This window comes from Nansenia antarctica (genome assembly GCF_963989245.1).
Source record: "Nansenia antarctica genome assembly, chromosome: 2".
Classification (NCBI taxonomy): domain Eukaryota; kingdom Metazoa; phylum Chordata; class Actinopteri; order Argentiniformes; family Microstomatidae; genus Nansenia; species Nansenia antarctica.
Genome location: NC_137675.1, coordinates 32,598,134 through 32,610,759, shown reverse-complemented (window position 1 = coordinate 32,610,759; position 12,626 = coordinate 32,598,134). Strand labels below are relative to the sequence as shown.

The 12,626-nt window shown below is 43.9% G+C and overlaps 1 protein-coding gene across 3 annotated transcripts in view; it reads left to right on the top strand.

Moving 5' to 3' along the window:
- The first annotated feature begins 1,961 nt into the window (after positions 1-1,961).
- The window catches only part of ldb1b (LIM-domain binding 1b), a 72,320-nt gene continuing 61,655 nt past the window's right edge, over positions 1,962-12,626 (top strand). For 2 of the 3 annotated variants that reach the window (XM_080522497.1, XM_080522496.1), the window contains exon 1: positions 1,970-2,081. In XM_080522497.1, the coding sequence (XP_080378623.1) occupies positions 2,048-2,081 (34 nt within the window). In that variant the 5' untranslated portion in view covers positions 1,970-2,047. Of the gene's footprint in view, positions 2,082-12,626 lie in introns of all 3 variants that reach the window. The other variant, XM_080522499.1, reaches the window with a different exon arrangement.

Below are 12,626 nucleotides of genomic sequence, written 5' to 3'. Positions count from 1 at the left end.
ACACGATGTCCGACGGCAAATTTTTCTAGCGGAAACCCTGCGTAAGCTACGCACGTAAATTCGACGCAGAACTTTAAACCGGCCTTAAGGGCTCTAGGGCGGAGCCCTGGGGTACCCCAGTGATGAGGGCTCGTGGAGAGGAAAGCAATCCTCTCCACATCACCAAGAGCGATCAGCTAGATAGAATGAAAACCAGGAGAGTGGAGAGCCTGAGATGACCAGATCAGAGAATGTGGGAGAGAAGGATCAGGTGGTTTACTGTGTCGAATGCAGCAGACAGGTCCAGGAGAATGAGAACAGAGGAGAGGGAGAATGGAGGGCCTCCGTGACAGCAAGGAGAGCAGTCTCAGTAGAGTGCCCAGCCTTAAAGCCAGATTGGTGAGGGTCAAGGAGGCTGTTCTGAAGGAGATAGTGAGACAGTTGGTTAGATACAACGTGTTCAAGGGTTTTAGATAAGAAGGGGAGAAGGGATACCGGCCTGTGTTTGTGGACAGAAGATGGGTCAAGAGTTGTTTTCTTGAGAAAAGGCTTGAATCTGGCTGTCTGAAAGGCAGGCGGGACAGATCCTGTGGATAGGGAGGAATTGATTACGTTCTTTGGAAATGGATTGGAGGGGAACCCAACACCAACTCCAACACCAGCACCAGCAACAACACCAGCACCAGCACCAACTCCAACACCAACACCAACTCCAACACCAGCACCAGCACCAACTCTAACACCAACTCCAACATCAACACCAGCACCAACACCAACACCAACACTAGCACCAACTCCAACACCAACACCAGCACCAACACCAGCACCAACACCAGCACCAACTCCAACACCAACTCCAACACCAACTCCAACACCAACACCAACACCAGCACCAACTCCAACACCAACACCAGCACCAGCACCAACTCCAACACCAGCACCAACACCAACACCAACACCAGCACCAACACCAGCACTAGCACCAACACCAGCACCAGCACCAACTCCAACACCAGCACCAGCGGGTTCCTGATCTGTCCTCTGATCGTGAATGGTACGGTAAATGGTAAATGGACTGACTTATATAGCGTCTTATTCCAAAGCGCTTTACAATGGCCTCTCATTCACCCGTTCACACACACATTCACACACCAATGGCGACAAGCTACCATGGCCCGCTCATTGGGAGCAATTTGGGGTTCAGTGTCTTGCCCAAGGACACTTCGACATGTGGCCAGCCAGGGCTCGAACTGCCAATCTGCCGACCTTGCGATCATTAGACGCCGGTTCTACCTCCTGCACCACAGCCACCCCTCGTGTCTCAGTTGGTAGAGCATGGTGCTAACAACGCTAAGGTTGTGGGTTTGAATACCGCTGGGACCATATATACTGACAAATGCATGCACTCAATCCCTTCAGCTAAATGGCGTCTACTATTATTACCATGGTAACTAGAACTTGGGAGAATTCATTCATCGGGAGAGTTCATGTTGGCGAACGCACACAACATTGGCTGAAAGGGATCAAGTGTGAACATACCCATAACACTGGCCCTAGAACATCACTTTGGGAGATGCTGAGGCATCGAGGCACAGGCTACTGGCACAGGCACAGATCTAAGATCAGTTAAGGCTCCTGTCATCCTAATCCAACCGTGAGGGCGAGGGGACCCGTCTCTGCTGAAGGGGTGGGCGGGGCCAGAGAGCCGGTTGTTATCAGAACCCTGACAGTTGTGTACACCATTCACAACCACACGCACACACACACGCACATGCACAAACACGCGCACACACACACACACACACACACAGACATACGCACGCACACACACTCACGCACATGCACACACATACACACAGACACACACCCACCCACACACACACACACACACACACACACACACACACACGCACACACACACACATCCTTCAGCCTAAGAGTCTGGGCATGGGAGATATCATACAGTAAGTGTAAGAGAGAGAGATAGAGCGGGAGAGAGAGAGAGAGAGTCTACAGTACACTCGCAAACTTGTTGTTTTGCAGCAGAATAGTGTGGAAGTGGAAGGCGATGGCAATGTCTGACCAACTAGACCCAGCAGCAGGTGAGTCACAGTACCACTTCCTCCTTGACTTGTGATGTCGTGTAACTGTGGACACTCCAGACCCCCCAGTCTCTTGTGTATGTACAGTAACTGGCATTCTATCAAGAGGCCCACCTTGTAGTTGGGGCGGGTGGGGGCTTTATCTGGGCTTAGCACTAGAACAGCCGTGCCTTTTTACCTACTAAAAGAGCCGCCTCTTTAGAATGTAAATCTGCTATTTACACACAACGACCACTAGTTGGCCGTTTGTAAATTAGCCTGCCTCCTACACAGAAAAACTGCAAAATAGCTTTATATTAGCTTATCCTGATGTGATTTTGGAAATTGTAAGGATACTGGGTGGTAGAACGCACGTATCTAGGAAAAGTCATGAAAGGAGGGTCCTGAAACCCTCCTGGTCCTTGTTAGTTAGGCTTCTGTACCTGGACTAAACACTGTTGTTAGTTAGGCTGTACCTGGACTAAACACTGTTGTTAGTTAGGCTGTACATGGACTAAACACTGTTGTTAGTGAGGCTGTACCTGGACTAAACACTGTTGTTAGTTAGGCTGTACATGGACTAAACACTGTTGTTAGTTAGGCTTCTGTACCTGGACTAAACACTGTTGTTAGTTAGGCTGTACCTGTACTAAACACTGTTGTTAGTTAGGCTGTACCTGTACTAAACACTGTTGTTAGTAAGGCTTCTGTACCTGAACTAAACACTGTTGTTAGTTAGGCTTCTGTACCTGGACTAAACACTGTTGTTAGTTAGGCTGTACATGGACTAAACACTGTTGTTAGTGAGGCTGTACCTGGACTAAACACTGTTGTTAGTGAGGCTGTACCTGGACTAAACACTGTTGTTAGTGAGGCTGTACATGGACTAAACACTGTTGTTAGTGAGGCTGTACCTGGACTAAACACTGTTGTTAGTGAGGCTGTACCTGGACTAAACACTGTTGTTAGTTAGGCTTCTGTACCTGGACTAAACACTGTTGTTAGTGAGGCTGTACATGGACTAAACACTGTTGTTAGTTAGGCTACTGTACCTGGACTAAACACTGTTGTTAGTTAGGCTTCTGTACCTGGACTAAACACTATTGTTAGTGAGGCTGTACATGGACTAAACACTGTCGTTAGTGAGGCTGTACATGGACTAAACACTGTTGTTAGTGAGGCTTCTGTACCTGGACTAAACGCTGTTGTTAGTTAGACTTCTGTACCTGGACTAAACACTGTTGTTAGTGAGGCTGTACATGGACTAAACACTGTCGTTAGTGAGGCTGTACATGGACTAAACACTGTTGTTAGTGAGGCTTCTGTACCTTGACTAAACACTGTTGTTAGTTAGACTTCTGTACCTGGACTAAACACTGTTGTTAGTTAGACTTCTGTACCTGGACTAAACAATGTTGTTAGTTAGGCTTCTGTACCTGGACTAAACACTGTTGTTAGTGAGGCTGTACATAGACTAAACACTGTTGTTAGTTAGGCTTCTGTACCTGGACTAAACACTGTTGTTAGTTAGGCTTCTGTATATGGACTAAACACTGTTGTTAGAGGCTGTACATGGACTAAACACTGTTGTTAGTTAGGCTTCTGTACCTGGACTAAACACTGTTGTTAGTGAGGCTGTACATGGACTAAACACTGTTGTTAGTGAGGCTGTACCTGGACTAAACACTGTTGTTAGTGAGGCTTCTGTACCTGGACTAAACACTGTTGTTAGTTAGGCTTCTGTACCTGGACTAAACACTGTTGTTAGTTAGGCTGTACCTGTACTAAACACTGTTGTTAGTAAGGCTTCTGTACCTGAACTAAACACTGTTGTTAGTAAGGCTTCTGTACCTGGACTAAACACTGTTGTTAGTGAGGCTGTACCTGGACTAAACACTGTTGTTAGTGAGGCTGTACATGGACTAAACACAGTTGTTAGTGAGGCTGTACCTGGACTAAACACTGTTGTTAGTTAGGCTTCTGTACCTGGACTAAACACTGTTGTTAGTGAGGCTGTACCTGGACTAAACACTGTTGTTAGTTAGGCTTCTGTACCTGGACTAAACACTGTTGTTAGTGAGGCTGTACATGGACTAAACACTGTTGTTAGTTAGGCTGTACCAGGACTAAACACTGTTGTTAGTGAGGCTGTACCTGGACTAAACACTGTTGTTAGTTAGGCTTCTGTACCTGGACTAAACACTGTTGTTAGTGAGGCTGTACATGGACTAAACACTGTTGTTAGTTAGGCTACTGTACCTGGACTAAACACTGTTGTTAGTTAGGCTTCTGTACCTGGACTAAACACTGTTGTTAGTGAGGCTGTACATGGACTAAACACTGTCGTTAGTGAGGCTGTACATGGACTAAACACTGTTGTTAGTGAGGCTTCTGTACCTGGACTAAACACTGTTGTTAGTTAGACTTCTGTACCTGGACTAAACACTGTTGTTAGTGAGGCTGTACATGGACTAAACACTGTCGTTAGTGAGGCTGTACATGGACTAAACACTGTTGTTAGTGAGGCTTCTGTACCTTGACTAAACACTGTTGTTAGTTAGACTTCTGTACCTGGACTAAACACTGTTGTTAGTTAGACTTCTGTACCTGGACTAAACACTGTTGTTAGTTAGGCTTCTGTACCTGGACTAAACACTGTTGTTAGTTAGGCTTCTGTACATGGACTAAACACTGTTGTTAGTGAGGCTGTACATGGACTAAACACTGTTGTTAGTTAGGCTGAACCTGCACTAAACACTGTTGTTAGTTAGGCTTCTGTACCTGGACTAAACACTGTTGTTAGTTAGGCTGTACCTGGACTAAACACTGTTGTTAGTTAGGCTTCTGTACCTTGCTCAAACACTGTTGTTAGTGAGGCTGTACCTGGACTAAACACTGTTGTTGATGAGGCTGTACCTGGACTAAACACTGTTGTTAGTTAGGCTTCTGTACCTGGACTAAACACTGTTGTTAGCGAGGCTGTACATGGACTAAACACTGTTGTTAGTTAGGCTTCTGTACCTGGACTAAACACTGTTGTTAGTTAGGCTTCTGTACGTGGACTAAACACTGTTGTTAGTAAGGCTTCTGTACCTGGACTAAACACTGTTGTTAGTTAGGCTTCTGTACCTGGACTAAACACTGTTTTTAGTGAGGCTGTACCTGGACTTAACACTGTTGTTAGTTAGGCTGTACCTGGATTAAACACTGTTGTTAATTACAGTTCTGTACCTGGACTAAACACTGTTGTTAGTGAGGCTGTACATAGACTAAACACTGTTGTTAGTTAGGCTTCTGTACCTGGACTAAACACTGTTGTTAGTGAGGCTTCTGTACCTGGACTAAACACTGTTGTTAGTTAGGCTTCTTTACCTGGACTAAACACTGTTGTTAGTGAGGCTGTACCTGGACTAAACACTGTTGTTAGTTAGGCTTCTGTACCTGGACTAAACACTGTTGTTAGTTAGGCTTCTGTACATGGACTAAACACTGTTGTTAGTGAGGCTGTACCTGGACTAAACACTGTTGTTAGTTAGGCTTCTGTACCTGGACTAAACACTGTTGTTAGTTAGGCTTCTGTACCTGGACTAAACACTGTTGTTAGTTAGGCTTCTGTACCTGGACTAAACACTGTTGTTAGTTAGGCTTCTGTACCTGGACTAAACACTGTTGTTAGTTAGGCTTCTGTACATGGACTAAACACTGTTGTTAGTGAGGCTGTACCTGGACTAAACACTGTTGTTAGTTAGGCTTCTGTACCTGGACTAAACACTGTTGTTAGTTAGGCTCTACCTGGACTAAACACTGTTGTTAGTTAGGCTTCTGTACCTGGACTAAACACTGTTGTTAGTTAGGCTTATGTACATGGACTAAACACTGTTGTTAGTGAGGCTGTACCTGGACTAAACACTGTTGTTAGTTAGGCTTCTGTACCTGGACTAAACACTGTTGTTAGCTAGGCTGTACCTGGACTAAACACTGTTGTTAATTAGGCTTCTGTACCTGGACTAAACACTGTTGTTAGTTAGGCTTCTGTACATGGACTAAACACTGTTGTTAGTGAGGCTGTACCTGGACTAAACACTGTTGTTAGTTAGGCTTCTGGACCTGGACTAAACACTGTTGTTAATTACAGTTCTGTACCTGGACTAAACACTGTTGTTAGTGAGGCTGTACATAGACTAAACAGTGTTGTTAGTTAGGCTTCTGTACCTGGACTAAACACTGTTGTTAGTTAGGCTTCTGTACATGGACTAAACACTGTTGTTAGTGAGGCTGTACATAGACTAAACACTGTTGTTAGTTAGGCTGTACCTGGACTAAACACTGTTGTTAGTTAGGCTGTACCTGGACTAAACACTGTTGTTAGTGAGGCTTCTGTACCTGGACTAAACACTGTTGTTAGTTGGGCTTCTTTACCTGGACTAAGCACTGTTGTTAGTGAGGCTGTACCTGGACTAAACACTGTTGTTAGTTAGGCTTCTGTACCTGGACTAAACACTGTTGTTAGTTAGGCTCTACCTGGACTAAACACTGTTGTTAGTTAGGCTTCTGGACCTGGACTAAACACTGTTGTTAATTACAGTTCTGTACCTGGACTAAACACTGTTGTTAGTGAGGCTGTACATAGACTAAACACTGTTGTTAGTTAGGCTTCTGTACCTGGACTAAACACTGTTGTTAGTTAGGCTTCTGTACATGGACTAAACACTGTTGTTAGTGAGGCTGTACATAGACTAAACACTGTTGTTAGTTAGGCTGTACCTGGACTAAACACTGTTGTTAGTTAGGCTTCTGTACCTGGACTAAACACTGTTGTTAGTGAGGCTTCTGTACCTGGACTAAACACTGTTGTTAGTGAGGCTGTACATAGACTAAACACTGTTGTTAGTTAGGCTTCTGTACCTGGACTAAACACTGTTGTTAGTTAGGCTTCTGTACATGGACTAAACACTGTTGTTAGTGAGGCTGTACATAGACTAAACACTGTTGTTAGTTAGGCTGTACCTGGACTAAACACTGTTGTTAGTGAGGCTTCTGTACCTGGACTAAACACTGTTGTTAGTGAGGCTTCTGTACCTGGACTAAACACTGTTGTTAGTTGGGCTTCTTTACCTGGACTAAGCACTGTTGTTAGTGAGGCTGTACATGGACTAAACACTGTTGTTAGTTAGGCTTCTGTACCTGGACTAAACACTGTTGTTAGTTAGGCTCTACCTGGACTAAACACTGTTGTTAGTTAGGCTTCTGGACCTGGACTAAACACTGTTGTTAATTACAGTTCTGTACCTGGACTAAACACTGTTGTTAGTGAGGCTGTACATAGACTAAACACTGTTAGTTAGGCTTCTGTACCTGGACTAAACACTGTTGTTAGTTAGGCTTCTGTACCTGGACTTAACACTGTTGTTAGGTAGGCTTCTGTACCTGGACTAAACACTGTTGTTAGTTAGGCTTCTGTACCTGGACTTAACACTGTTGTTAGGTAGGCTTCTGTACCTGGACTAAACACTGTTGTTAGTTAGGCTTCTGTACATGGACTAAACACTGTTGTTAGTTAGGCTGTATCTGGACTAAACACTGTTGTTAGTTAGGCTTCTGTACCTGGACTAAACACTGTTGTTAGTGGGGCTGAACCTGGACTAAACACTGTTGTTAGTGAGGCTTCTGTACATGGACTAAACACTGTTGTTAGTTAGGCTGTACATGGACTAAACACTGTTGTTAGTTAGGCTTCTGTACCTGGACTAAACACTGTTGTTAGTTTGGCTTCTGTACATGGACTAAACACTGTTGTTAGTGAGGCTGTACCTGGACTAAACACTGTTGTTAGTGAGGCTTCTGTACATGGACTAAACACTGTTGTTAGTGAGGCTGTACCTGGACTAAACACTGTTGTTAGTGAGGCTTCTGTACATGGACTAAACACTGTTGTTAGTTAGGCTGTACATGGACTAAACACTGTTGTTAGTTAGGCTTCTGTACCTGGACTAAACACTGTTGTTAGTTAGGCTTCTGTACCTGGACTAAATACTGTTGTTAGTTAGGCTTCTGTACATGGACTAAACACTGTTGTTAGTGAGGCTGTAACTGGACTAAACACTGTTGTTAGTTAGGCTTCTGTACATGGACTAAACACTGTTGTTAGTTAGGCTGTATCTGGACTAAACACTGTTGTTAGTTAGACTTCTGTCCTGGACTAAACACTGTTGTTAGTTAGGCTTCTGTACGTGGACTAAACAATGTTGTTAGTTAGGCTTCTGTATCTGGACTAAACACTGTTGTTATTTAGGCTTCTGTACCTGGACTAAACACTGTTGTAAGTTAGGCTGTATCTGGACTAAACACTGTTGTTAGTTAGGCTTCTGTATCTGGACTAAACACTGTTGTTAGTTAGGCTTCTGTATCTGGACTAAACTCTGTTGTTAGTTAGGCTGTACCTGGACATAACACTGTTCTTAGTTAGGCTGTAGCTGGACTAAACACTGTTGTTAGTTAGGCTGTACCTGGACTAAACACTGTTGTTAGTTAGGCTGTACCTTGACTAAACACTGTTGTTAGTGAGGCTTATGTACATGGACTAAACACTGTTGTTAGTGAGGCTGTACATGGACTAAACACTGTTGTTAGTTAGGCTTCTGATAGGATGTGTTTTTCCATTGTGCTTAGGTAAACACTAAATACTTTATCATTAGTGATTATAATCAAGTTGTGACATCTAAACTGTTGAGAGTGAGCCAACCTCTCTCTCTGTATCTGTCATGCACAAACTGCAACATGCTTGTCTGTGTAATTGGACCTAAGCCAGATTTAGACCACAACTAGTGGGGGCCAGAATGGCCAGTGGTCAGTATGATGGTACAGCAAAAAGGACACAGGATGGAGCCATGTAGGGGAACTAATATCAGTATATTTAGGACCAGCCAGTCAGCTGACCAGGGTCAGGTAGCTGGGTTGTCAGGACAACTAGCCACTTATGGGAGATGGGGACTTCTCGTCAACAACCCTACCTAGACTCAACGGAGCCCTGTCTTTGGGATGATTTGCATGACAGACAGCTGGTTGCTTGATCAGCAACTCTTGCCTATATCAAGCCACTGTAAGATGTCATTTGTGTGTGCGTTCTCTGTCTGCATGTGACGGAGCACACCCAGCGCTGTGGAATAAACTTGTATCTTAATTGTCTACTTGAGCAATCTATTAATTAATTACTTAAAGGGGAATCAACAAATCTCGGCTGCCGCCCATCATCTGAATATCACCTATTATCAGCTTCTGTACCTGGACTAAACACTGTTGTTAGTGAGGCTGTACATGGACTAAACACTGTTGTTGGTTAGGGTTCTGTACCTGGACTAAACACTGTTGTTAGTTAGACTTCTGTACCCGGACTAAACACTGTTGTTAGTTAGGCTACTGTACCTGGACTAAACACTGTTGTTAGTTAGGCTTCTGTACCTGGACTAAACACTGTTGTTAGGTAGGCTTCTGTACATGGACTAAACACTGTTGTTAGTTAGGCTTCTGTACATGGACTAAACACTGTTGTTAGTCAGGCTGTATCTGGACTAAACACTGTTGTTAGTTAGGCTTCTGTGCCTGGACTAAACACTGTTGTTAGTGAGGCTGTACCCGGAATAAACACTGTTGTTAGTGAGGCTTCTGTACCTGGACTAAACACTGTTGTTAGTTAGGCTTTACCTTGACTAAACACTGTTGTTAGTTAGGCTTCTGTACCTGGACTAAACACTGTTGTTAGTTAGGCTGTACCTGGACTAAACACTGTTGTTAGTTAGGCTTCTGTACCTGGACTAAACACTGTTGTTAGTTAGACTTCTGTACCTGGACTAAACACTGTTGTTAGTGAGGCTGTACATGGACTAAACACTGTTGTTAGTTAGGCTTCTGTACCTGGACTAAACACTGTTGTTAGTTAGGCTGTACCTGGACTAAACACTGTTGTTAGTTAGGCTGTACCTGGACTAAACACTGTTGTTAGTTAGACTTCTGTACCTGGACTAAACACTGTTGTTAGTGCGGCTGTACATGGACTAAAAACTGTTGTTAGTGAGGCTTCTGTACATGGACTAAACACTGTTGTTAGTGAGGCTGTACCTGGACTAAACACTGTTGTTAGTTAGGCTGTACCTTGACTAAACACTGTTGTTAGTTAGGCTTCTGTACACGGACTAAACACTGTTGTTAGTGAGGCTGTACCTGGACTAAACACTGTTGTTAGTTAGGCTGTACCTGGACTAAACACTGTTGTTAGTTAGGCTGTACCTGGACTAAACACTGTTGTTAGTTAGGCTTCTGTACCTGGACTAAACACTGTTGTTATTTAGGCTTCTGTACCTGGACTAAACACTGTTGTTAGTTAGGCTTCTGTACCTGGACTAAACACTGTTGTTAGTTAGGCTTCTGTACCTGGACTAAACACTGTTGTTAGTTAGGCTTCTGTACCTGGACTAAACACTGTTGTTAGTTAGGCTTCTGTACCTGGACTAAACACTGTTGTTAGTTAGGCTTCTGTACCTGGACTAAACACTGTTGTTAGTTAGGCTTCTGTACCTGGACTAAACACTGTTGTTAGTTAGGCTTCTGTACATGGACTAAACACTGTTGTTAGTGAGGCTGTACCTGGACTAAACACTGTTGTTAGTTAGGCTGTACCTGGACTAAACACTGTTGTTTGTGAGGCTGTACATGGACTAAACACTGTTGTTAGTTAAGGCTTCTGTATCTGGACTAAACACTGTTGTTAGTTAGGCTTCTGTATCTGGACTAAACACTGTTGTTAGTAAGGCTGTACCTGGACTAAACACTGTTCTTAGTAAGGCTGTACCTGGACTAAACACTGTTGTTAGTTAGGCTTCTGTACATGGACTAAACACTCTTGTTAGTTAGGCTGTACCTGGACTAAACACTGTTGTTAGTTAGGCTGTACCTTGTCTAAACACTGTTGTTAGTTAGGCTTCTGTACCTGGACTAAACACTGTTGTTAGTGAGGCTGTACCTGGACTAAACACTGTTGTTAGTTAGGCTTCTGTACCTGGACTAAACACTGTTGTTAGTGAGGCTTCTGTACATGGACTAAACACTGTTGTTAGTTAGGCTGTACATGGACTAAACACTGTTGTTAGTTAGGCTGTACCTGGACTAAACACTGTTGTTAGTTAGGCTTCTGTACCTGGACTAAACACTGTTGTTAGTTAGGCTTCTGTACCTGGACTAAACACTGTTGTTAGTTAGGCTTCTGTACCTGGACTAAACACTGTTGTTAGTTAGACGCCTGTACCTAGACTAAACACTGTTGTTAGTGAGGCTGTATCTGGACTAAACACTGTTGTTAGTGAGGCTGTACATGGACTAAACACTTGTTAGTTAAGGCTTCTGTATCTGGACTAAACACTGTTGTTAGTTAAGCTGTACCTGGACTAAACACTGTTGTTAGTTAGGCTTCTGTACCTGGACTAAACACTGTTGTTAGTTAGGCTGTATCTGGACTAAACACTGTTGTTAGTGAGGCTGTACATGGACTAAACACTGTTGTTAGTTAGGCTTCTGTATCTGGACTAAACACTGTTGTTAGTAAGGCTGTACCTGGACTAAACACTGTTCTTAGTTAGGCTGTACCTGGACTAAACACTCTTGTTAGTTAGGCTTCTGTACCTGGACTAAACACTGTTGTTAGTGAGGCTGTACCTGGACTACACACTGTTGTTAGTCAGGCTTCTGTACCTGGACTAAACACTGTTGTTAGTGAGGCTGTACATGGACTAAACACTGTTGTTAGTGAGGCTGTACCTGGACTAAACACTGTTGTTAGTGAGGCTTCTGTACATGGACTAAACACTGTTGTTAGTGAGGCTGTACCTGGACTAAACACTGTTAGTTAGGCTGTACCTGGACTAAACACTGTTGTTAGTTAGGCTTCTGTACATGGACTAAACACTGTTGTTAGTGAGGCTGTACCTGGACTAAACATTGTTGTTAGTGAGGCTTCTGTACCTGGACTTAACACTGTTGTTAGTAAGGCTGTACATGGACTAAACACTGTTGTTAGTTAGGCTTCTGTACCTGGACTAAACACTGTTGTTAGTGAGGCTTCTGTACATGGACTAAACACTGTTGTTAATTTTGCTTCTGTTACTTACTTACTTACGCCTATCGCTCCTTTTGGAGGAGCATAGGCCGTCGACAACAGTTCGCCAGGGTCCTCTGTCCTGTGCTTTGCTTTCCAGCTGTTTCCATGTTAGTCCACTCTGTGTGATGTCAGTCTCCAAGTCCCTGCGCCAGGTGTTCTTGGGCCGGCCTCTCTTCCTTTTGCCTTGGGGGTTCCATCTAAGGGCCTGTCTGGTGGTGCTGGTGTTTGGTTTGCGTAGTGTGTGGCCGATCCATCCCCACCTTCTTCTCTTGATTTGTTCTTCCACTGGTTGTTCGCCCGTTCTCTGCCAGAGATCGTTGTTACTGATGGTATCTGGCCAGTGGATGTTCAGGATCCGCCTCAGGCATCTGTTGATAAATGACTGCACTCTAGTCATTGTGATCTTGGTTGTCCTCCAC